This window comes from Peromyscus californicus, unplaced genomic scaffold (assembly GCF_007827085.1).
Source record: "Peromyscus californicus insignis strain IS unplaced genomic scaffold, ASM782708v3 Scaffold_3__1_contigs__length_106647218, whole genome shotgun sequence".
NCBI classification, from domain to species: Eukaryota; Metazoa; Chordata; class Mammalia; order Rodentia; family Cricetidae; genus Peromyscus; species Peromyscus californicus.
In genome coordinates this window covers 46270332-46297025 of record NW_026294551.1, presented here as the reverse complement: position 1 = coordinate 46297025, position 26694 = coordinate 46270332, and the positions used below count along the sequence as shown (strand labels likewise).

The following is a 26694-nucleotide window of genomic DNA, read 5'->3' as shown; positions in this document are numbered from 1 at the left end:
GCGAGTGTTCTCGGCATCCTTGGAAGAACTGGTTTACTCAAAAGGAAAACAGGCAACATAATTCTATCTGCTCATCTGAGCACAGCCGACTGGAGCAGCCCACCCGGCCCCAGCTGTGTGCTGTGCTGTGGCCCACCGGGTACCAGGCCCTGCCCTGGCTTACTCTCCCTCATCGGCTTTAGTGGATGAACCAAGTAATCAAACCAGTAGAAGACTGGCAGTATATTTAAATAAATAACTTTATTTAGGATACTTCAGGTTTTATATATGCCCACTATATACCCACCAAACTTCCACAAAGTCTAGCTGAGGCACAACCACCAATCAAGGCCCTTTGAAAAAATCAAAGATAATAAAATGTCAGGGAAGAGAAGTTCTGTTCTCCCAAGGAGAATTTAACAAATTTCCCTGATTCTTTAAGGTCCACAGTGGGAAATTTAATTTCCTTTTAAGGGCATACCCAGTCAACAAGCTGATTAACCCATACTTAGAAAAATAAACCCCATAATTAAGAAAAATATATCAAATGCCTTTCAAACCCAGAATGTACTAACACTTCAACACTAGAATGACAAACCTCTCCTCTCAGTCAGTCCCAGACCGGATGTCAATCTACCCATGAGCACTAAGTATATCAAGTCCGTGCAGTGGCACCATCCCCACACCATGAGGGGGTGAAGAGCTGCACCCTAACATCCTCTCATTGCCTAGGGTGCCAGAGGCTAGTCCAGTGGGACTAGCAGCCTTCTCTCTCGGTGAGCACAGATGTCGGAGGTCTTTAAAATATCTGTTAGTTCAGTAAGACAAGCTATCGATTTCAGGTGCTGAGAAATGGCTAACCTCCAAAAGCCTTTACAACTCTGTCACTGTCCATAGCAATAAACAGGTGCAGACAGGAGTCCCAGGCCCCTTCACCAATGAGACTGTGGCCTGGGGGTGCAGAGGACCCTAACAGATGAGGAATGAATAAACAGATCCTCACAGGGCAGAGTTCCTGTGAACAGGCTGTAGGGCACTGTCACTGGAATGACATGGAGAGCCACCCCTCAGTGTCTTCTCACGTGTGGCTCATGAGCAGACTTCACTGAGAGCCACAGTCCCCTCCCTCAGTTCCTAGTATTAACCTTCACATGATGAGGGACCACTAGGGGCAGTGACAGACACTGGCTGTTTGTCTGTCATCGAGTGGAAACGCAATTTTATCGTGTAGAAGCAAATATTAAGCCAGTGGAAGTAAAAATAAACACTGACCAGCTCTTCGGTGCAAGGCCTGCACTCTTGATGTATTCCCGGTCGTATAGCTGACCCAGTGCTCACAGGGAAACCGAAAAGACACGTTCTTTCTAGAGCGCTCTCCATTTCAGACAACCTCAACCATGATGAAGCTGGACTACCAGCATCTTACAGAACTGGTGCAAAATGAATTTTTCTTGATGGCCAAGAGTTAGGGACACAGAGTAGAATCTAGATCACAGAGTATCAGCCAAGGACAGCTGATTTCTCATCACAAGTGTTAAATAAAAGGACAAGAATTATTTTTATTCACATCCAATCTCGTGGCTGAAAGCAAGCCTTCTTTGGATGTGGAGAGCCTGGTGCTGTGAGGAGTCCAGCTATGAGGCCCGCCGGTCATCAGGCTCCACCAGTGACTAAAGCCCAGTTCTTGGCTTCTGCTTGCTTACCTCCTACGGAGACACAAGCAACTGAAAACCTTTTGTTGTTGTTTTTAAAATTAAAAACAGAGTAATATGTATTAGAAAAGCTAGCACAGAAAAACTGTGGCTTCAGCTCAGTCTGACCAGGTCCGAGTCATGGGTGGCATTAGAATTCATCTGGCTGGCAGGCTTGTGGCCAGGACAGTCTTTCCCTTCCTTATTTCCCCACTCCAGGGCACGGCATGAAGGCAGTGGGCAGAGTCCTGGGGCTGTCCTTTCAGTGGAGTGCGTACAGCAGCAACAGAATGGTACAGACGCCGATGACCGCGCCAAGGATGAGCGAGTCACGTCGTTTCCTAAGGTTGATCCTTTGTATCAGGCTGTTCACGGCAGGAAAACGGTCTTTGAGAAATGTGGTTAAGGTCAAACTTGAGAAGTCTCTTTAATGAAAAGTCACAGGAATCCCAAACAGCAAATGATCCCAAACAACAAATGTCGAGAAAGCATGGGAAAGAGAAGAGCAACCTGCATTCCCAAACTGGGGAGAACTCAATCCACCCAGGCTGCAGAGTGCACCAGCAAGACGAACGGGAAGAAGAGAACCAGTGGAGAAATAAGACAGTGCAGAGTCCGCCAGGGCTTCTGGGCCGCCTCTGCAGTTCCCTTTTCTGTCCTGTGCCCTCCCCTCAGAGACAGGGGTTCTGAAGAAAACCCGACCCTTTCTGCCCCAGGAAGGAATCCTTCTTGGGCTCAGGCAATTGGGCACTAGTGAATTATTCAAAATTTTAGGTTTACTTTGCAGCACTCTGTAATAGGAAAATGGGCTAAATGCTCTAGCTGCTCTATTTGGGGAACATTTTTTAAAAAGAGAGAGAGAAAGAAATTAGGAAATTTTCAATATCGGGCTTAGATAACCATCCCAACCATATTTGAGTTAGTACTTCAAGTCATTATCATACTCCCTGCATGTGTAGACCAAAGCGGCTGCACTGCTCCATTCTTCTGGTGACACACCCTCTTTGTTGGCAGAGACATTACACCAAGATCAGAAAAAGCAATGACCATCCTCTTCTTGAGAAATGTCAGTGTATTTCCCCCATGACTATTACAGGGACACATGTGCTTGTGTATGTACAGATGCTACATCTTGTATGATCATGACTCTAAAATGTCTTCAATGTCTGGAGTACATACTCCTGGCATTAGTGTATTTCTGAATGGGAAACAAAGTAGTAACTGATAGAGAAACAAGTTTAAGAATCAGGAACAGGACACACATATCAAAGTGACAAAACCTTTTACAAAGTAAAACCTTTTCACAGGGAAAAATCCTCATTTTTTCGTGTTCAATGCAGGGATAAGGGATTATCAGGGGCTGGAGAGATAGTCAGAGGTCAAGAGTGCTTGCTGCATCCATATTCCTGTAAGCAGCAACAATAAAACCCATTGGTTCACCAAGCTGGACTTTGGTGGCATCTGTACTCTGGTCTACAGCGGTCCCCATATATGGGGTGAGTAAATGAGTGTGTTGCATCACCCCAGAAATGACATGCATTGACCTTTTATATGAGTTCTGGAGATGCAAACTCACACTGGGGACAGAGCGACATCCCCTGAGGGGAGGGGCAGTATGGTAATGATTTGATTTCATGGAAATGCATGAAAATTGCACTGGGGGCTGGGGAGAGGACTCAGTGGACAGACCTGCTTGCTATACAAGCTTGAGGAACTGAGTTTGAATCTCCAGGACTCACATAAAATGTCAATGCATAGTGTAAGCATCTGTAATCCTGGTGCTCCTGTGGAGAGATGGGGAGGTAGAGACAGGAGAATCCCTAGAAGCTTAAGGGCCAGCTAGCCTGAGGCATATAGCTTCATACAAGAAACCCTGACTCAAACTAGGTGGAAGATAAGGACAGGCATCTGAGGTCCTCAGATGCCACATGTGTGCTGTAGAAACATGCAATGGATGCATGCATATACACACACAAAGAAAGAAAAATCATGGGAATTTAAAATACAAATCTTCAAATACACACACACACACACACACACACACACACACACACACCAGTGGATCTAGGCCAGGCCACTTTTCTGAGCCTAGTTCTTTATCTGCAAAGTAAATAATTTCCTGTTTTTTCCCTTTTATGGAAATGACAAAATGAGATATGAATAGTACTGTATAAACTGTATAGCACTATATGAACTATGAATGACTTGGCATTGTGGTTTTTATACTAGACTAATAAGAAAATTGACAAAGGATTAGAAAACGCCCAGCAAGGCAAGGTATATCCTTTTTTGAAGGAGGAGGGGGATAGATTATCAGGATAAAAGTATCCTTATATTACTGTAGACCAGATGATACTCAACTTTTGAGTGCTCCCCCCCTCCCCCCAGCAATCCTGTTTTGACTTGGGAAGCTAAAAATTTAAAAACTAATAAGCAGAGACTCTACTCTGAACTTGGGCGAGTGCGGTCACCATGTTCTGCCTGCAGTTATGTGCACCGCACACAGTGGCCCCTCCCTTCCAGGTACCTGTGACAGACTCCAAAGGGGCGGTTAGAAACAAGGGTTGGGGAGGGAGGTTAAGAGTAACCCAGGCAGGGAGTACTAACTTGACCCAGAGTTCTTAAGGGCAAGAAAAATTTGTGACTAACTTTACAAATCTAAGTCTTTAGTATTAAATCTCTGGAGTGCTGTCCCCTAGAAACGGTGCTAAACCTAAGTTTACCACACACACAGTAGGAAGTCCTCACATGGTATAATTGCTTAGGGGCTCTATAGTTACTAACAGTGCTGGTGACCTGTACCCCTACCCCATAAAACAGAAAAAAGAAAGCAAGAAAAAAAAAACCTCACCCCACCAACAGATTTCAGAAAGGATACTGGCCAAAGTGTTCATTTTGCTGTGAATTGACTTGAGCATTCCTCTCTGGGAAGTCATGTTTTCTTTTGTTGCCATAGCAATGCTTCAAGAGAGGGCGAGAAGAGACAACTGAGTTGGCACTGGAGAATCACCTTGCTCAATTCATCACATCTCTAAAAGTACAGTGAGCAACCAATCCTGGAATGACCAGGCAGGAAATGGGTGCAGACCACCCAGCTACCTTCCCGTTGTCTTTTTTTGACTTAACGTTACCACTGTTACCCAACGCGGTCTTTGTTATGAGTCACCTCATGTTTTCTTCAGGTAACTAATGGAATCAGACACTAAGACCGAACTCACACCTTACAAAGTGCTTCTAATGGCTTGAAAAGGACCAACTACGCACTCTTCATCAGGAAAAGCTGCTAAGAATCACAGCTGTAAAACCAGCCCAAGCACGTCTCCACATTCAACCAGCTCTCCACAGAGACAAACGAGGTTTCAAGAGTCTAGGCAGGCAGTAGGCAGATTTGGGCGTTCACTAAATGTAAGGGAAAATGTCCATTTGTCACAGAATGTAGCCTCTTCACGTGGCCACTCCGACATCCTGTGGAGAATCTGAGATAGTACTCCTTTTGCTATCACTTCTGTGATCGTGTGTTTTCAAGTCTTCCTGCCGCAGATATTAGACTCCCAGAGGGCAGGGTCAGTATCCACTGTGACATGTGACACACAGGGAGTGCTTTAGATGTGAACATTAAGAAAATTGAAAGGGGGAAGTTTTGGGTAGGTATGATCAAGAATCACTGTACATATTTGAATAGTCAAAGAATGAAAGACACTCTAAAATGTATTTTAGAAAGAGTAACAGAAATTGGGGGAAAATGGTAGCTAGAGACACTTTCCTGGTTTACCTCTGACCCATTTTCCTCCACGGAGTGACACCAGAACAAAAGTACTCATGCTGAGGAAGGACCGTCTGAAGCCCTGTTCCCTTGTGTAAGGAAGAGAGCCAGCTAGAGGGCCTCTATGTACCTTCCCAAGCGAGAGACCCGAAGAAACACAGGGAGCCTGACAGCAGGAACCTACGAACCATGTGTCCTGAGGCTACAGCAATGGACTCAATTCCCCTTGGCACCTGTACTTGCAGAGACTTAGGGGCTACTAGTGAGATGCTCAGCTCCCGAAGGGGACAACCCATGGGGCCATCCATTGCTGGTAAGCTGCCGGTCTTCATGGGCAAAGACTCACAGAACCAACTACCAGGTGCTCTAATGAAGGGGGGTGCTAGAGGGATGACAAGTTAATCAACACTTTAATTTTATGATGGAGACGACAAAGAACGTGTAAGGGGATACCTAAAAGGATATTTACTGAAGCATTTTAGAATAGTGGGGGAAAAGGCAACAAAAATAACAGAAACACCCCACAAAGCCAGTGACCTCACAGAACAGAATCAGAAGGGCATAGGACGAGCTCAGTGGCACAGGCTCTTTGGAAAAACCAAGGAGTAGCCGTTAGGAGATGGTCACTGAAGCCAGGAAAGGAAGTGAGAGCTGCCGACAGACAAACAGGCGGTATGCAAAAGGAAGCAGAAGAGTGGGACCATCCTTTGCAGTGCTGCCAGGAAGGCCCGGAAAGCCAGCTGTGGGGCTCTGGCCAAGGAAGGCTCGGAGCAAGCTCTGTCTCTACAGCACATGAACTCTCCACTGCTGGTCTTGTAAATGGTCAGTTCCCTAGAGAGGCAGTGATGAAGGCCAGACAATGTCACGAAGCTCCTCGAATCCAGGCCATCAGCTGGGAACTGAGGTCTCAGCTTCCTGAATGCTGGGATTACAGGCATGTGCCATTTGGCTCAGAGGATCGATCCTTTGAAAATATCGGGAAGAAAGGGAAGCGGCAAAGAAATGGACCCTGACCAAATTCCGCCTGGCATGACAACAGGGCCGTGAACCAAGCACTCCTACCTTAAAGCAGCACTAAGGTCTTACAGAAAGGACCAATTCAAACACGGGACCATCTGAGTAGTGAGGACCATCTGAAACACAGAGGCCTCTGCTTCTTAAAGGGGGACTACCATTATCTCATGTGCACTCTGACTCACAAGTGGATAGACATTAAAAAATAATTTCCACAAAGCACTTTGTATTCCTTGGAGAGTAGATATTACATTAAGTTATTACCTTGTTGAATATGCATGATTTCCAGTACCACATAAAGTCTATCTAGACATACTTTCCCATCTTATCCCATCATCTGGAGTTGAGCTGAGTGAAATGTAGGCTATTATTTCAAGTGTCAAATACTTAGAGATAAAACATAAGCTTCATATAATATATAATGCTTTAAAAATGATAAATCATTTATATATTTACTGGAACTTCAGATTTTTTACCAGTATTATGAACTAAAAGCATAATTACCTATCTAAAAAAATTAATTTACCTTGTGTGTATATGTGTGTCTGCATGCATGCATGCATGCGTGCATTGCATGTTTCTGTGTGTGTGTCACATGTGCATGTCGAGGTCAGAGGATGATTGTCAGGAGTTGGTTCTCTTCTTCCACCAAGGAGGTCCCAAGGGTCCAGTCATCAGACTTGGTGGCAGACACCTGTATCCTTTGAGCATCTCACTGTCTCAGAGCAGTGGTTCAGTAGGAATGCTGAGCCCTCTCACTGTCTCAGAGCAGTGGTTTAGTAGAGATACTGCAGCTCTAGAGTTACAAGAGATTCCAATTTGGGGAGCTGAGTACTTATTAGTCATGTGACCACAACAAAGTCCTTAATTTCTTTTCATTTTAAAGACAGTATCTACTGATCAATGTTTATTTCATGAACCAGTTACTAAGAAGATTAAATGTCCCTTATAAAGGGAGGCCACAGTAGAAGTAATGCACTACCATCTAGTGAAATTCTCATCTCTTGAGGAGCATGACTGACCTTCCCTTTTGTGAACGGGTTGACTTGATCTGTTCATTGATCTGTGCAAACAAACAGCAATGAAGTAAAACAAAAACTATTCCTACCTTATTGTTTCTTCTATCAGACGGTCAGAGCTGAAAAAAGGAAAGAAAATTCACAGTTTGGAATTATTAAACATATACTTAAAAACATTTCTTATTTTTTCTATGTTTATAAACTTTACAGCCTTTTCTGTACATAGAATAATTAAGATTTTTTTTAAGTGCATCTGGAGAAAATCCTGAACTCTGAAATTAATTCAGCCACATGTAAAGTAATTTACATTTTGCTTAACTTAATTTAAACCTTCTGGTTTTTTTGGTGACATTCCTTATTATTAAAGTCTGACTAGTTTTAACGACAGTATCAAGAAGTGAAAGTTCTTCACTCTACATAACTCAAAGTTGTCACTACTATCCATTCAAAAGGTAAGAATTACAACCAGCTTGTTGAGACAAGGTAACAAACACAGTTCTGGTGCCTCTAAGTAGTAGTGTTCAAACCTCAAAGTTTCTTCCTTTTTGGGGAAATAGTTTTGTTCTATTTGAAAACAAACAAACACAACTACACCAAATCTCAGCTCCTGAAACTTGAGAATCCAAGAATGCGAACAAAGAACAACCATGCCCCCAACAGCTCACACCAAGTAAGAAACAGTCACTCCACGAGGAACATACAGAGATAAGCTTGGGACTTAGTGATGGGCCTTTACCAAGCTTAACATCAGAAAGCGCAGAAAGAAACAGATTTCCAGAATTCGGCATTTATCTGGCAGCTATAAAGCATGGAGTAGCACAGAAATAAATATTTGCATTTCCCCAGCCACTTTCTTCCAAAAGAATTACTCTGTTCACTCTGTAAAACAAAACACTGAGGTTTCAATTTATCAGTGATATAAAGTTCAATAAAGATGAGGTCCATAAGAATGCCATAAATACTTTGCTTAAGTTCTACAATTAAAAATTTGAAAAAGTAACAAAGATAGTGTCCTGGAACTCACTACAAAAACCAGGCTGGCCTCAAACTCGAGATCCACCTGCCCTGTCTCCTGAGTGCTGTGATTACAGGCCTGCACCACCATGCCTGGCTTACTTCAAAGTATTTTGATCAAACATTTTAGTAGGCAAAATAAAGAATTTAAGCCAGGAAGCGGTTGTGCACGCCTTTAATCTCAGCACTTGGGAGGCAGAGCCAGGCGGATCTCTGTGAGTTCGAGGCCAGCCTGGTCTACAGAGTGAGATCCAAGACAGGCTCCAAAGCTACACAGAGAAACCCTTTTAACTATAACAGAAATGAAATGCTTCGGAGTTTCCATTTATTTTCTGTTATATGAACGTTTTAAAAGGACTGGAGGGCTGGGAATGTAGCTAAGTTGGTAGGGTGTATAAACTAGGTGCAGTGGCACATGCCCATAACTCCAACACTTAGAAAGTAAAGGCAGGAGGATCGCAAGCTGAAGGTTCTCCTCAGCTACAGAAAGAGCAAGGTCAAGTTGGCATACAAGAGACCTTGTCTCCAACAAACAAACAAATGAACAATCAATCAAACAAATGAATAGGACTGGAACTTTGAAAACCAGATGAATCACAACATTCTATAAAATAGCACTTTGTAATTGGTTTTGAATCCTCTTATATACGGAGTAAGAGCTAACCAGAAATACTTTTTTTTCTTCAGCTCAACCTACATTATGGTCAAGGTTCAAGCGTGTGGCTATCTGAGCCCATCTCATGGACTTTTCATACCATAAGGTTAAAAGAAATAACCTAAGGGAAAGCAGCTTGCAAATGGCGTAACCTATAAGTCCGCTTGCTCTAGATCAGGCATTCTGATGTCTTTAGCTGCTCTTTAGTCTAGGGTCTCCTTTCACAATTCTAAAGACTTAAAAATGTATGTGTAAGTGTGTGTTTGTGTGTACAGGTGCCTGTGGAGACCACCAATGGGCAGGCCATCGGCTCTCTGGAGCTGGGAACTGAATGCAGGCCTCTGGAAGAGCAGCGAGAGCTCTAAGTCATGCAGCTTCCCTCCAACCCTTGTAGTTGTTACCATAAACAACTTCCACATCTCAGTCTAACTCAAAAGCTGTGCCTTATGAAGCTTCCCCTTATGTACCAGTGTATACAGGCAAAACCATTCTTCTTTACATTATGACAGTATATCCTCACATCAGTTCACTCGAGAATATAATACGTAGTGTACTTCGGATATTATGCTACAGAGAAAGAAAAGGGAAGGCTTTGAAAATACACCATCTCAGAGGCTATCACACTTATTTGTTTACTACTTCTCTAAGCAGTGTGAGTTCCCAGGGGTAAAGACTGAGTCTGATGCATCTTTGATTCCCCAGAGTCTAGAACAGTACCTGGCACACAGGAGATACTCATTAAATGCTTAATAAATGAATGGATAAAACGAGTAACAGACACTTCTTGCATTAATAAAATATCAATCAAGATTAGCACTGAAATAATCTTTACAATCCTGTAAGTATTCCACAGAAGGACACACACACACACACACACACACACACACACACACACATTTTTATAATCATAATTTTATAATTCCTCATTAGACATAGTTCCTCCATTTGAAGTCTTTTGTTTAAGAAAGGCATGTGCCAACTGAAAACAGATTTGATTTCACTACTGAACGAGCAAGTTCAAAGAAAAATGAGCTGTGTGTAATAGCTCATAACTATGATCCAGCTGTGGGGCAAACCTATAACCCTAGTTCTGAGGACATGGAGGCAGGAGGATCAGAAGTTCAAGGTCATCCTTGGCTAACCAGGTCATTCTGCTTTGCCATTTATTTCAATATTTGAGGTAACTGGACCACTTGAGACAAATCTGTAACAGAGAACCTTGAAAATAGCTCATGAATAGAATGAAAGACACACAATGGAACAAATGCCACCAGCTCAGATCAGCTGAAATTCCAATTCTCTACTACACAAATGAGCCCTGGTAGAGCTGAGGGATTCCTTAGGATTTCTTCAATGTGCTTCTCAGGTTTTACCTTCAGAACACTGCTGTCTGAGGACTACTTAACTACCATCATGTCCTTCTTGTCACTTGGGCTGACAACTCTGAACTCAGGAGCCAAACCAAGTCTTTGATTCCCTTTAAGCTTCATCTAGCTGGTTGTGGTCATGGCAATGATAAACTTTTTTTAATCAAATAATGCTTTGTAAACATTTTCTCTCTGCCTATGGTGTTCTCTCCTTGGAGTAACATTTCACACATGCATGCACAAAACCAGACTACGTATGCATGTACATAAATTGTTGCCCTGTAGTTACATGTGGATAACAACAAGCAGCAACTAGGAACTTAGCACCAAGGCTGCTGTGTAAACCTGCTGTCCAGATGGGTGAGTGGGACTGTTAACCAGCCAGCCAGGCTTCCCTGCCAGCAACCCCACAGCATATAACATTCAGTAATACTCAATACTCAAGAAAGCCAAGGTCAAATCCTTAAATGCCAGGATTCTGTATTATTTCACTCACTGATGTTATATCTGACCATTGTATAACTTGAATTCTATGATACTTATTAAACTACCTACAGTGCAACCATGTACAAAACTTTTTAGAGACTTATTTTAAATTATGCTAATTATGTGTGCACATGCATGTGCTGAATGCAGGTGCCTGTAAAGGCCAGATGCATTGGTTCTCTTGCAGTCAGTGTTACTGGTAGTTGTGAACTGTCTAATGTGGGTGATTGGGAAATGAAACTCCAGTCCTCTGCAAGAGCAGCACGTACTCTAAACTGCTAAGCCATCCCTCCAGCCCCATAAACACACACACACACACACACACACACACACACACACACACACACACACACACACACACACCCAGCATATAAAAACGGTTGTTGGTGTAGTCCCTTTCTCTTTCAGTATTTACTGTTCTTGTCTTTTTGGCTGTGATCCTAGCCTTCAATGGCTAAGCCATCTGTCAGACCTACTATTTACTTCTGTTGATCTTACATATGTACTGTGTTCTTATGTGCAGGGCGGGCTGATAAAACCTCGGCATGCATTATCTCTGCAACCCTGGGCAGTCTTTGCCAACAGAACCACTTTGAGGAACAGCACAGAAACAAAAAATCAGAGGACCTGGGCTCAAATCTCTGTGAGTTCCAGACCAGCCAGCACTACACAGTGAGACCCTGTTTCAAAACAGAAAGAAAAAAAAAAAAAGTCTAGTGGTGATTAGCAGAGTGCTTGCCAAGCATGAAGCTCTGAGTTCAAACCCCAGTACTACATAAGCTGGGCATGGAAGCACAAACCTGTAATTTCAGCACTTAGTATAGGCAGGAGGATCACGAATTCAAGATATTTGACTATGTAGTGGGTTCGAGGCTAGTCTGGGAGATACAAGACCCTGTCTCAAATAAAAAATCGAGCCTAACTAAAATATTTCTGCAAAAAACTTTAGACTATACAAATGACATGGCTGGTAAAATTTAAAATTAAATTAAAAATACCAAAACCCTAAACATAATTGAATAATGTCATATGAAAAATAATCAATAGTTAAAAGGCAATAAAATAATTCTTTCCTCATTTATAGACATGATTAGACCTAAGGTAACACAAATAGATATGTGTACATTCTCAGTGTCTGCTAAGTGGTCAACAGAATGAAAACAAACAAGTTATCAACTACACATTGTATGATGTGCTTTGTACAATGGTTCTGTATCTGAAAGGTTACTGGGAATAAATTCTTTGAAATTTCAGAATGCTGTTAGCTTTATCAAGTGACTTAACTTTAATGGCATTCATCTTTAGGTAACACAAGCTTGCATTCCACTTTAAACGTGAAAAAATGAGAGAAGCCAAGTAATGCGCTTTCACAGTAACTGGTCTTTTAGTCTCTATAAAATCAGGTCACGACGGTTCCTTGTTACAACAAATATAAAAATTTAAAGAAACAACCCACAGGAAGGCAGTGAGGCCTGGACAAACAGCAAACATTAGGAAAGGTGTGTTTAGTAAAAGCTATAGTATTAAACAGTTATGAGACCTCGACCTACATCCTCTCCGAGTCTTGTTTCTTCATCTGGACACAGAGGGATGCTTCTAAGAGACTTACTAAAGACTTTAAATTTGCACACTTTTCTCACTCTGTGCGTGTGGTATATGCACATATGTGTACAAGTGCATGTGTCAGTGGACATGCAAAGCCAGAGGAGGGTGTCAGGTGTTCGCCTTTTCTCGCTCTCTGCCCTAGTCCTTGGAGGTAAGGTTTCTTTCCGAACCCGGGGCTCGTGTTTTCCAGCTAGCTGGTGGCCAGCAAGCTGCAGCACCCTGTCTCCATGCTCGGGTGCTGGCCCAGGCCCGTGTGAGGAGAGCACTTCGGAGTGCTGGAGTTGACTCTAGGCCCTCATGGTTGTGCAACAAGTGCTCTGAACCAGAAGCTATCTCTCCAGCCCCAGAATTTAAAATTTCAAAAGGAATCCACTTTACAAAGCAAAAGATAACTGGTTACATGAATAAGTTCCTATAGTCCTTAAAATTAATTTCGTATTTGTGCATGTATATTAAGTATTCAATAAGTATTTGTAGTCTTCTACACTAGGGTATAATGTATACTCATATTTATGAAAGTAAAATCGGCAGCTTTGCTTATAATCACTGATGCATACAGCTAGGTGTTAAGTGTTCTGGGCACAACTGGGGCTGGAGAACCAAACATGCTAACGGCAGACTAAGTTCTCCCTCATGAAATTTACACTCAAGGAGGGCCCGAGAGGGAAAGGACAGAAAGAACAAAGCGCCAGACACTGTCATAAGTGCTTTGCGGGGAACAAGACAGAGGCTTTGTTAGGCCATAGGACGGGTGGGCTGGCTGAGTTAATGTGTAGGAACGGACTCCTTGAGGAGGGGCAGGTAAGCACAGAACCTGAACTTGTCAGTAGACAAGGTCTCTGGAAGAGCAAGAAAACAGTGGACACAACAAAGCAAAGACACAAAGAGGATGACAGGGAAGGGCTTGGCCTCTGGGAAATGAAAAGACCCGTGTGGCAGGCAGCTAGCTGCAAAGGGATGAAGATGGAGTTAAGACGGTTAGGTAAGATGACCCACATGGAGGGCGCTGCAGACCCTGGGGAAGCTAATTCAATGGAGGGAATGGGGGAGGAGGGGACTATCAAAGTAGAACTTCTTTCAGGGAGTGGATGAGGTGAAGAGGCTCTGCTTCAGCATACTACGTCTGCTCAGTCTGTAGGCTAGCAGAAACAGAAAGCCCAAATGGATGCTAACGGCTGGCTAAAAACTTCACCGGAGCCCAGAGCATACCACATTCTCCCGGGCAGTTTTCCAACCCCTCTGGCAACAAGAATGATTTGTGCCTCACACTGAGCTGATTACAGTGAGCCACCTACTGGCCAGGGATATTCAGACTTCTTGCCCTTTATCTAAGATATCCACACAACTTATAACTAGGAAACCTTCCCACAAAGGAAACCCTGAGCTGGATGGACTCACTGCTAAACCCTACATATGTAAGAAGGACACAACACTAAGCCTGCACAAACTCTTTCAGAAAACAGAAGGGGACACATCCCAAGTCACTTAAAAGGGACAGTATTACTCGTGATAAAAGCCACACAGGGACATTTCCATAATAGAAAACCAGATTATATTTCATAAGAATAATGCAAAATTCTTTAAAATAAGTCCAACAGTTACAGAAAAGAAGTATTTCATAATCAATTGGGATTCCATAAACGCAATACTAGTTTAATGTTTGAAAATAATGTAATTTATCATATTACAGTAATTAAGGAGAAGCAATTGTTCTCCTCGATAGATGGAGTTAATTAATTAATTAAAACACTGAACCCCATTCATGATAAAAACTACTAGCAAGGAGGAGCCTGGAAACAATGCCCTCAATGGCAATAAACAACAACAAACCCTCCTTTTGCCTAGATCTAAGTTCCTGAATAACACTCGCTAATAAAAGAAACTGAGGCTGCTTAGTAAAGTGGCTGAGCTGAGGGAGGAAAATGTAGCATGAGCCATGAATGTTTCATGCTACCAGATGTCAAATGACAGATGCTAACCCAAATGAGGCTCAATGATGCAAGGAACAAAGTAACTACAGTCCCAGACAAAAGCACCCGAGTCTATGCTGAGGAACAGAATAAATACACCAAGAGACAGCTCTTCCTTACAGATCTAAAGTCAGCGGAAGAAGGACTGACGAAACACAACCACCAGGAGAAAGAACACTGCAGTAAGAGTGAGATCAGACAGGAAGGGTAAACGGAGTGAGAACATTTTGTTTTTTGTTTTTTTTTTTTTGTTTTTTCGAGACAGGGTTTCTCTGTGTAGCTTTGCGCCTTTTCCTGGAACTTGCTTTGGAGACCAGGCTGGCCTCGAACTCAGAGATCCGCCTGGCTCTGCCTCCCGAGTGCTGGGATTAAAGGCGTGCACCACCACCACCCGGCCAGAGTGAGAACATTTTGAGGAGAAACAGTATTGTGGAGTCTATAAGAATCTTCTTTTATATCTTTTTTTTTTGTTTGTTTTTTGTTTTTTTTTTAAATTAGCAACCACATGGTGGCTCACAGCCATCTATAATGGGTCTGATGCCCTCTTCTGGCATACAGATGTACATGCAGATAGAGCACCATATACATAAAATAAATAAATCTTTAAAAATATTTAAAAATAATAATAATTAGGGGATGGAGAGGGCTCAGCAGGTAAGAGCACTTGATGCTCTTACAGAGGACTTAAGTTCAGTTCCCAGTACCCACATGGTGGCTTACAACCTTTTACTACAATTCCACAGGTCTAGAACCCTCTTCTGGCCTCTTCAGGCACCAGGAATGCATACAGTACACATATATGTAGGCAAAACACTCATACAAATAAAATTACATTTTAATTTATCCTGTGTGTGTGTGTGTGTGTGTGTGTGTGTGTGTGTGTGTGTGTGTGTGTGTGTACACACAGGTGTCACAGCATACAAGCAGAGGTCAGAGGAAAACTTCTATGAGTTGACTCTTTCCTTCCACCATGCAGGTCTCTGGATTGATCTCAGGCTTGGTGGAAGTACCTTTATCCACTGAGCCATTTTTCTAGGAAAACTTCTATGAGTTGACTCTTTCCTTCCACCATGCAGGTCTCTGGATTGATCTCAGGCTTGGTGGAAGTACCTTTATCCACTGAGCCATTTTTCTAGCCCTGATTCTTTTTTTGGGACAAAGTCTCAATATGTTGTTCAGTCTTGCCTCAAATTTATAATCCACACATTTCAACCTCCCATATAGATCTCATTATACTTATTATAACAGGAAATATATTTAGCACAGTGTATACACACACACAGTCATAGGGCTAGGGGTGTATTAAATGATAGCATGCTTGCCCAGCATGCAGAAGGACCTCTGGTCCACTTCTACTGAAAGAGAAAGAATGCATTAATCATTTCCAGCTGTGAACCCTGCAAGCTACAGTAATGACTGGCCCAGCAAGACATGCCCACTTGTGCAACAGCGGCGTGAACACTGTGGGACTAACCAACTACTTTTTGACTGGATTTAAGGCCCACTCCACCAGATGAAATCTATACCTGACACCATTATAAGGCTAAGCACCTATGACAAAATACCTCATAGGCTAAAGGAGAGAATTTACTACTGTTATTCTGATAAAAAGGACTTAATATTAAACCATCACTATACATGGATTAAGGCACCTCTCAATCCTCAAAAGAGAAGCTTCTGTTTGCAGTAGGTGATGATTAAAACAGATCTGAAACTGGGAAAGATGAAGAGAATAAGAGATGACAGAATTTTCATCCCTAAGGGATTATATATATACACCACACCCCCTCTTCAAGGCTCAGGATCATTGTGGAGGTCAGGGCAGAAAGTGTGTAAGAGCCAGAGTTGGCTGATGACATGGTAACAGTGTTTCTGAAACAGCAGGGCAGGCACACATAGGAACTCACACCAGTTGTGACATACGCACAAGATTTGTGCAAGCCCAGGCCAGACCAAATCCCAGCAGAGAGGGGTATTAGTGTGCTGTTAGATGCTGGGAAAGAAAGGGTCAGTTTTCTCTAAGAGTATAGCCCATGATAAATGAACCACGCTCCAGCAGAAGTACACACCTCTAAGAATATTTGGGCTGCACAAATTGGTTTCGATGGGGGCAAAAATGATACAAAGTTGGGTGGGGGTGTATCTGGAAGAGCTGAGGGAGGGAGGGAGGGAGGGAAAGACCAGAACTCACTTCGAAACTGTGTTCTGACACTGAGTATTGACTAAATCCTCTAACTCGTATCAAGACCCCTGCTCCATTACACTTCTACTTGCCTCCGTTTCTTTTCTCACAAGAATGTTGAAAGGAATACATATAAAGTACTTCGAAACAAAACCAAGATACATTCTATTTTCTCATCCTTTTTTATAACTTTAAACAAGTAGATTAGATACATGTACTTGAACTGCTTCACTTTTCCCTGTAAATAAACAATATCAAACTCATACAAGATTTACTGTGAATAATCAAAATAAAAACACAACTTTCTGAAAAACTATTATAAAATATAATGTAGGAAATATTCTGAAGTCTTGAAATAAAGGTATTAATATGAATTGTGGTTTTGGTATACTCTTTTAGACATCAATAATTTAAAAGTATTTTTTAATACATCTTATTTGTGTGTGCACACGTGTATGATTGTCACAACACACTTGTGGAGATCAAAAGACAACTAGTAGGAATCAATTTTCTCCTTCCACTATGTGGGTCCTGGGGATCAAATTCAAGTTGTCATGCTTGGCAGCAAGAGCCTTAACCCTCTGAGCCATCTTGTTGGGTTTCAAATAATTTTTTTGTCTTATGTGTGTATATGTTTGATATGAATGCATACGGTGTGTATGTGTGTATGTGTGTTAGTGGGGGCATATGTGTGTGTGCAGAGACCAGAGGACACCCTCGGGTACCACTCCTCCTTACTCACCTTGTTTAGAAAGGGTCTCTTGTTGGCTGCTGTCTATGGCAGGCTAGCTGGCCCAGGAACTTCAGATCTCTCCTGTCTCCTCCTCCTCCCACCTCACTGTTGAGCACTGGGATTACAGACCCAGGCTACTGCATCTGGTCTGAACTCAGGTCCTCATGCCTATGCAGGAAGCACTTTCCATATACCGAGCCAGCTCTCCAGCCCAAATCACTCCTGCTGAAGGAAACTACTGTATTTCTGATGTCTTCCTTACTTTCTTGAGAGACGGTCCCACTGCATAGGCTAAGCTGGCCTGAAATTCACTACGAAGCTCAGGCTGGCTTTAAACTAGTGAGCCTCAGGCTCCTAAATGCTGGGATATTTAAACAGGTCTTCCCATGCCCAGCTGACTGTCTTTTTTGAGGCAATAAATACAGAAACACTAATACAATCTGATTTTTTCTTTTGTATTACTTGAATATAGTACCTTTTGAATTACTCTGTACTCTAGGACTATATTGATATAGTTCTGGATGCAATGCAAAACTCTTTCATGGTGGTCTTACCCAACACATGGACAACTCCCAAGGCTATAAGGCCTATAACTGTATACTCTAGAAGAGACTGCCCCTGTGGCAATCAATATGCAACAACTAAAAGAATTAGGGCCCCATACAATGGCTCAGTGTGCTGCCAAGGCTGGGGACATGAGTGTGATCCCTACAGCCACATGGTGGAAGGAAAGAAGAGATTCCTAAACCTTGTTCTCTGACCTTCCTGTGCACGCTGTGGCACAAACCCTGCAAACACAAAATACATTTTAAAACTGTAACTTAAGAAAAAGGAGCTGGAGAGATGTGCACTGGTTAGAGCGACTGCCATGCAAGCATGATGACCACAGTTCAGACCCCAGAATCCATGGAAGTACCAGGCAGGTACAGTGGCCCAGCTGGAACTCAAGCTTCTGCATGAGGAGACAAAGGGTCCTAAGAGCAAGGTGGCCAGAAAGACCAGCTATACTGGTGGGCTGCGAGCTTGGGAGACCCCGCCTTAACGAATAAGGTGGAAGAGTGGGAGAGGATTAGCCCTAGCTTCAGGCCTCTACAATCATATATCCACACATGTGTGCGTGCGCGCGTGCGCGCGCGTGCGCGCACACCCACACCCCCACACCCACACCACAAACACACAAAGATGGATAATAAAACCAAAAAACCAAAAACCAGTTCTAAAAACTAGAAGAATCATGGCTCCTAAGGAGATCTTAATTGGCCAAATGGTTAGTTCAGAGGTGGAGCACTTGCCTAGCATGATTCAATCCTCAAAACCACATACAAGACTTGATATTACTCTGTGTGTGTGTACATGTACATGCATTTATACAAGTGTGCTGAGATGTGCTCTTACTCAGTTGCCCAGACTGGTCTTGAACTGGTGGGTCAAAGCAACCATTCTGACTCACTTTCCTAAGTAGCTGGGATTGTAGACATGTACCATCACACCCTGCTCTATATTTCATTTTATTTTTATGTGTATGTGTGCTTTGCCTACATGTGTGCCTGGTGCCTGTGTAGGCCAGAAGAAGACATTAGATTCCCTGGGACTGAAGTTACAGACAGTTGTGAGCCATCATGTAGATGCTGGAAATTGAGCCCAGGTCCTTTGCAAGAGCAGCTGGTGTTCTTAACTACTGAGCTATTGCTCCAGTCCCTCATGTCTTGATTTTAACAGCTTATATTTAAAGTGGTGGCCTTTTCAGAGAAATAAATTCAACAGTACCTTAAGCTTACCAGATATAGCCAACTAATGACATTCAGTAACAAACAGCAGACGAACTCCTAACACTGACTATTATGAATACTCAAGAGTTGACAAGCTGAGTTCAGAGAAGACCATTTTGATCCTTAAGTTCTACCACAAAATACAAACAAGATAAAAAAAAAAATCATGGAGAAAACCAGATGACACAGGAGTAGAATGTGGGGACTTGTTTAAAACACATCTACACTTCATCCAATCATCTGCTGAAATCTTGGGAAACAAGTGTTTTTTCATTTTTTTCTTTCTTTTTCTTTTTTGATATTTGGCCTTGTTCCCCTTTATAAAGTTTCATTAATAAGTAAGTGGTAAGAGACCATTCCAGCGTGAGTTATCAGTATTCTTATGGTACCATTAATAACTTTCAGAAGGGTAACAGGAGCACAGTAGCAGTCTGGTAAAGAGAAGACAGGCAAAGAGCAGAGTAAAATCCTCAAAGGGTATCTTTTAATTATGGCCGATGAGCTGGCATCCATTTCTACTGAACCCACATGGAGCAGGGATAAATTCTCACTAGCAAAACCCTTACTCTAATACAGGCAGCACTTACTTTCGAAGGTGGTCATGTTCTTTCAAAAACAGTTCTGTTCTCCTGTTGTTCACTCCAGACCCACTTTTATACGACCTAGAACAACGTCAAGAAAAGGCAAGAACACTTTGAAGACACTGCACCATCAGCTTAAGGGGCTAACCCTGAGACAGCAGAAGAGACCACAGTTTCCAATAAACAATCAGAACACAATGTGTTTCATTTCCCTCGACAAACACTATTACAGACGTCAACATAAATGTTCCTCCAGATTAGATTTAGGGGTGTTCTGTTCTTCACCAGCCCAACCCAATCTTAAGAGAGGACCCTACTTTCCTTTGTGTACTATCTTCTGCATCATTTTCTCCAACAGAAGCAAAACTTTACACTAATTAGCACATGGCACACTGCGCCAGAAAGCTACTGAAACGATGTAATCCTTCACAGCAGTGTCAGCCTGAGGAACACTGAAACCCAACTGTTCCATCCTGGTTCACTTCAGGATTTCCATGTTCATTGCCAGCACAATAAAGTTACCAAAGTGACATTTTACTTCTATCAATATTATCATTTTCCTGCTTTCCACTAGTAGTAAGAATCAAGAACACTTTGTTTCTTTTCTTGTTTGTCTCTTTCTTTCTTTCTTTTTTTTTTTTTTTTGAGGCAGGGTCTCTCTATGTAGCCCTAGCTGTCTTGGAAGTCATTATGTAGAACAGGCTGGCCTTGAACTTACAGAGATCTGTCTGCCTCTGCCTCCTGAATGCTGAGATTAAAGGTGTGTGCCACCACAACTGGCCTTTTAGAGCAAATTTTTAAAATTCTCAAACTGTACCAATGCCTACAAAAACAGGATCTGGTGACGGTATGGAAGAAAAGAGCAAATCTCATGGACTGAGGTCATTGTAAAATGCTCAAAGTCCTTAGTTTCATATAAGGTTTTGATTTTGTATTAAACCTGGAAACTTCTACCCACATACAAACATATTTTAGAATTTCAGGGATGTTAATAGTTATCTGAATATATAAGTGCTAGGTCAACAGAGAGAAGCCAAAGACAGGGAAATGGACAGTTACTGGCAATCGTGCCATTCTTAGTGGATCATTCAAGCTGGACTTAAGATCAAGGTTGGCAAGGGCTCCTGGGAAGACTGGGAGATGGCAAAGCAGACCCAGCCCATACTGTAACAAGGCACAAAGAACAATGGAATGGAAATCAGAAACCCCAAAATCTAAATCCTGGTTGTGCTACTCAATTTGCAATTAACCACAGATGTAGCCTAAATCCACATAAACATTCTATGAACATGAAAGGTAACTTACTCAATATCTTTTCGTACTGATCCCATGAGATTCTCCCTTTCCCGTATTGCCATAAAGTTTGCTTTGGTTTTATGGAATTCATGTGTATAATCCTGAAATAAATCAATATCCAGTCTCAACACAAACTATTAATGTACTTTTATCCCTCTAAAGTAGCTGTGCGTGGTCATCAGATTACACGATTCAAACACTAAGCATTTCACTACCTAGTACCATAGCACACAGAATTATAAAGACAAAAGTCTAAGACAAAATGACTTCAGATAGCATAGGATAAAAGAACAGAGAGATTTTTCTACTCAGTGGTGTACTTAATAAGGCTCATGGCTTATTTTTTTCAAACCTTTGCCCCCATCCCCATCTTCCCTTCAGTGTTGGGGATCCAACTCAGGACTTTACAAACGCAAAACAAATGCTCTACCACTGAGCTACACCCTCAATTCATTTTCAAGTAAGTTTATAGTTTTTGTCTATTTTCCTATTTTGTCTTCCGTGTTTATATTCATTCTGTGTATATTAAACAAAGGAGTCATTTGTTGTAGTTTCTGACATCAGATCTTCCTTAGCTCTTTACTGCTCAGAAATTATATTACAAATTTCATCCAGGCTCCATTTGGAACTTTGATGGTTCTTCTTTCCTCTCCTCCTTTCTTATGCTTTTTCTACATTTAAATCTTTGGCTTGGGGGGGGGGAGTGGGAGGGGTGGGGGAGATCTGCTAGTGAAGCACTATCTGATTGCAGCTGGGCTGTAAAAAGCTGGGTGTTGAAAGTGTACCCCTGTAATCCCAGCAGTGAGGAGACAGAGAAGAGAGGAGCCCTTGGACTCACTGGCTGGTCATCCTAGCCAAACTGGCAAGCCCCAGTTCCTAGTGAGACCCTTCCTCAAAAACCTAAAGAACAACTAAGGAGCAACAAACAAAGGTCGACCTTTGGCGCGCGCACACATACACACCCCTTTAAAGAATTTTTACAATTTATGCATGCATGTTTGTATGTGGGTGCACGAGTGCATGTGTGGAGGTCAGAGGACAACTTGCAGGGGTTAGTTCTCTCCCTTCACCATGTGGGGCCCAAGGAGTGAATTTAGTTTATCAGGCTTGGCAGCCAGTGCCCTGACCCATTGAGCCACTTGGCTGGCCCCTAGATACAAACTATCAATTATCCTAGTTTTTAAACAGGCCTTAACATGTGGTAGAATTTAGTATCCCTCCTCTGCACTTTCAGAACTGTACTAAGTTTTATTCTTGGTTACTCTTATATGATTCTAAATGGACTTTGCTATTCTAAAATAAGAAAGTCATGCTTGGCTGGTGCACACCTGTAATCCCAGTACTTGGGAGGTGGAACAAGAGGATCAGGAATTCAAGGCCAGTTTGTGGCAAAGGAAACTCTGTCTCAAAATAAAATTAATTCATTAATTAAAAAAAAAACAAAACAAAGAGTTGGATATGGGCACACACTTACACACTTGTAATGTTAGCATTTGGAGGCTGAGGCAGGAGGATGAAAGTCAGGGAAAAGTCTGGACTACAAAGCTAGACCATAGATAGAGTCTGCCCAAACAAAAATCACTTCCCATGTTTTCCTTTATATATGTGTATATAAGTTTTCATTTACCCCGCAAGAGGGTTTTGAACTCCTGATACTCTTGTCTACCTCCCAAGTACTGGGATTACAGGTGTACACCATCACATCTAGCTGTGTTTGTGTGCGTGTGTGTGTGTGTGTGTGGGGGGGGAGTTTTCATTTTCTGGTGCTCGTGACTGAATAAGGACTTCATTTATACTATCACTATGCTGCCCCACCCCCCAAGCCCCTTTCATTATATTTTCTAATAAGTCATTGTTTATACAGAGGATAATGGCTTGCTTTAGATATACCATCTTTACTAAATTTGTTTCTAGCTTTTCACTTAACTTCTTGGTTTATGAGACATATATGATCTTATCATGCCATATATTAGGAAGTTTGCCTCTTCCTTTCAAATATTTATCTTTCAGGTTTTGCTGTTGTTTTTATTAACTGTACCAACAAGAAACTCCAAAGCAATGTCAGACATTTATGGTGGTTATAAGTACTCTTTTCTTGTTTTGTTTTTTTTCTTTAAGTCAGGGTCTAATTTAGTCTACTATACCCTTGAACTTCTGATTCTCCTGCCTCTTCCTTCTGAGCGCTGGAATTATAGGCCTGTACCAGCACATCCAGTTCTATGCAGAATTGGGACTTAAACTCAGGGCTTTGTGTACACCAGGCAAACACTCTGCTACCTAAGCTGTATCCCCAACTCCCTTTTTCTTTAGTGAGAACGCTTTTAATGTTTTCCCACTGGCCATAATCCTAGTTCTCAACCTGACATTCACATTTTTGCATTAGGCAAATTGTTTTTAGTCCTTCTTTGTATGTGCGTTAGTGCATATGTGGTGGTTGGAAAGAAAATGGCCCCTACAGAGGTACGGCTTTGTTGGAACAGGTGGGTCTTGTTGGAGGAAGTGTACTGTGGAGGTGGGCTTTGAGGTCTTACATATGTTCAAGCCATGCCCAGTGAGACAGACCACTTCCTGTTGCCTCTGCAAGATGTAGAAGACTCAGCTACCTCTCCAGCACCATGTCTGCCTGAATGCCGCCATGTCCAACCATGATGATATTGGACTGAACCTCTGAACTGTAAGTGAGCCACCACAATTAAATGAGTTGCCATGGTCACAGTGTCTCTTCACAGCAACAGAAATCTTAACTAAGACAGCACAAGTACACACTTGCACTTCTGGAGACTAAACTTGGAGCCTTGTGCATGCTAATCACAAACTATTCCTTTTTGTTGTGTTTTTTTTTTTTTTTTTTTTTTGGCTCCCCTCAAGATATGGTCTCACTATGTAGCCCTGGCTAGCCTGGAATTCACTACACAGACCAGGTAGACTTCCAACTTGTGGCAACCCACCTGCCTCTGCCTTGCAGGTGCTGGGATTATAGCTACATGCCATCACACTCAGATTCCTAGCTGCGAACCAGCAAGATGGCTTAGCAGGTAAGGGCGCTGCTGCCAGGCCTGACGATCTGAGTTCAATCCCAAGATAGAAAACTAGAACTGAATCCTGCAAATTGTCCTCTGACCTCCACACATGCACCACGACACATGTACTGTGACACACACGCACAAGCTTGTGCACACACACATGCACACACACAAATAAATGTAAGAAAAGAAAGTTTTAAAAAAGATTCCTATCTTTGTGTGTGTACGTGTATGCACGTGCATGAATTTCCTATACATATGTATGCAGAGGCCAGAAATGAATGTGGATATCTTCTTCTACTGTTCTCCATCGGCTTTTTGAGACAGGCTCTCTCAATGAAGCTTGCTGTCTTGGCTAGGATAGCTGGCCAGCAAGTTCTTAGGATCATCTGTGTCCATCTCCCACAACACTGGAGGAACAGGACATGTGCCCTCGCCTGCCTTGTATATGGGTTCTCGGGATGTGAACTCAGATCCTCTTGCTTTCATAGCAAGCACTCTGACCAACCAGCCATCTCCCCAGGCTCCTATTACCACCACCACTACCACCACCACCTTTAGACATGGTCTCACTCTGCAGTCCTGGCTGACCTGGAACTCATTATGCAGACCAGGTTGGCCTTGAACTCACTGAGACTGGCCTGCCTCTGACTTCTGAGTGCTGGGATTTAAAGGTGTGTATCAATTTTTAAAGAGTTCTTAAATAGGCTGGAGAGATAGCTCAGCAGTTAAGAACCCTGGCTGTTCTTCCAGAGGACCCTGATTCAATTCACAGCACCCACAGGGAAGCTCATAACTGCCTGTAACTCCAGTTCCAGAGGATCTGGCACCCTCACATACACACATACAGGCAAAATACAAATGTACATGAAATAAAAATAAGTAAGTTATTTTAAAAAGTTCTTAAATTGTAGTAGTTGATTACTTTTCTTAGTAAAAAAAATGTCTGCCTTCCAATTTTCACTTCTGTATTTTAATACCACCTAATAAATCTTTAAACATTTACGTTGTTTTGTTCTACTTTGATATTCTAAACACAGTTAACTATTCCTCTTCCCTGTTACCTCGACAACATAAATACTAAGCCTAACATATTACCTGTAGAATGTCTCTATGTCGCTGCAACGTATGCATCAGTGCTGCGTTCAAAGAGGGGACCCCTGCACTGTTGGTATATTCTGCCATTTTGTCATTCACCCCCGTAAGCTAGGAAGAAAAGGAGAAAGTATTTTAAAAAGCACTAAAAGCAACTCAAGTACATTATCTGCCTACATGTCCTCTTGGCTGACAGTAAACAAGGCAAGACTCAATCAATCAGCATTTCCCACAAATGACATCTGTTACAATTTGGATGGCTGCCATTAAAATTCAAGCGTTTGGAGGAGGAACACACCTTGAAGGAATGAATGGTTTCAACAAACAACATAATTCAGAACCATATCTAACAAATAGCAAACTAGTGTTTACCCAAAAGCACTTACCCTTGCCAAAAGCTGTTCAATTTCAATTGCCATTGTCTCAAACATTCTATCTTGACTTGATCCATTTAATAGGGGTGTTGTGTCAGAACTAAAGAAAATTTAATTAAAAAAAAAAATCCATTACTTAGTGCTTTAAAACAGCCTTAAACTAATAAGATAATTTTTCCTAAAGAGGTCAAATGAACCCCAAAACATTCCTTCTGTTTCTTTAAAGATCATGCTTTTACGGCCAGCAAGATGAGTGAGTGGATAAAGGTGTCTGCAGCCAAGCCTGATGCCCCCAGTTCAACTCCTGGGATCCACGCAGTAGAAGGAGAGAACTGACTCCTGTAAGTTGTCCTCAGACGGCCCACACTGTAGCCCCTCTACATAAATAAGTGTAATTAAAAAAAAATAACTTAACTATGATTTCGTTTTTCTTTTTTTTTTGGTTTTTTGAGACAGGGTTTCTCTGTGTAGCTTTGCGCCTCTCCTGGAATTCACTTGGTAGCCCAGGCTGGCCTCGAACTCACAGAGATCCGCCTGGCTCTGCCTCCCGAGTGCTGGGATTAAAGGCGTGCGCCACCACCGCCCGGCTTCGTTTTTTCTTTTTAAAAATATCCCACATGCCCTAAAATACTAAACACAGTGCAAAATATAAATGAATATAAAGACATTCCGAATGCTGTGTACTATTCCCCAAATGACAGAAAATAGCTGAAGCAACTCAAACTCTGAATCTGAGAGAACAAATAATGGGAAAGAAGCCAAAAACTCCTTAAAATAGTGAAGAAAAAAATGGATTATAGATTCCATTTGGGGCCTGTGAGAAATAACCTTTAGCTTTTCTCCAAAATTACGGTTTATGCCTTTAAATTCTCTCTTCCTCTATTGACTCTTAAGAAATAAAACTGAGATTTAAGTGACCTAATTAGATAAGCAGTTATTAAAGAGTCAGGAGCTTAGCATTCAGGCCAATGGAGCCACGGCCAGCACACTTTCATACCAAGTTCCCACATGTCCATCATAATATGCATTCACCTCATACTATTTTACAAAAATATTTTTAATGTCTTTTTATACCACA

At 42.1% G+C, this 26694-nt stretch overlaps 1 protein-coding gene across 2 annotated transcripts in view; it reads right to left on the bottom strand.

Annotated features, from left to right (window-relative positions):
* Positions 1–1776: 1776 nt before the first annotated feature.
* The window catches only part of Gosr1 (golgi SNAP receptor complex member 1), a 31244-nt gene continuing 6326 nt past the window's right edge, over positions 1777–26694 (bottom strand). For both annotated transcript variants that reach the window (XM_052755984.1, XM_052755985.1), the window contains exons 3-9: positions 25629–25716; positions 25246–25353; positions 21134–21225; positions 19835–19909; positions 7556–7585; positions 4549–4631; positions 1777–2057 (exon numbers count right to left, since the gene is read on the bottom strand). In XM_052755984.1, the coding sequence (XP_052611944.1) occupies positions 1933–2057; positions 4549–4631; positions 7556–7585; positions 19835–19909; positions 21134–21225; positions 25246–25353; positions 25629–25716 (601 nt within the window). In that variant the 3' untranslated portion in view covers positions 1777–1932. The remainder of the gene's footprint in view (positions 2058–4548; positions 4632–7555; positions 7586–19834; positions 19910–21133; positions 21226–25245; positions 25354–25628; positions 25717–26694) is intronic.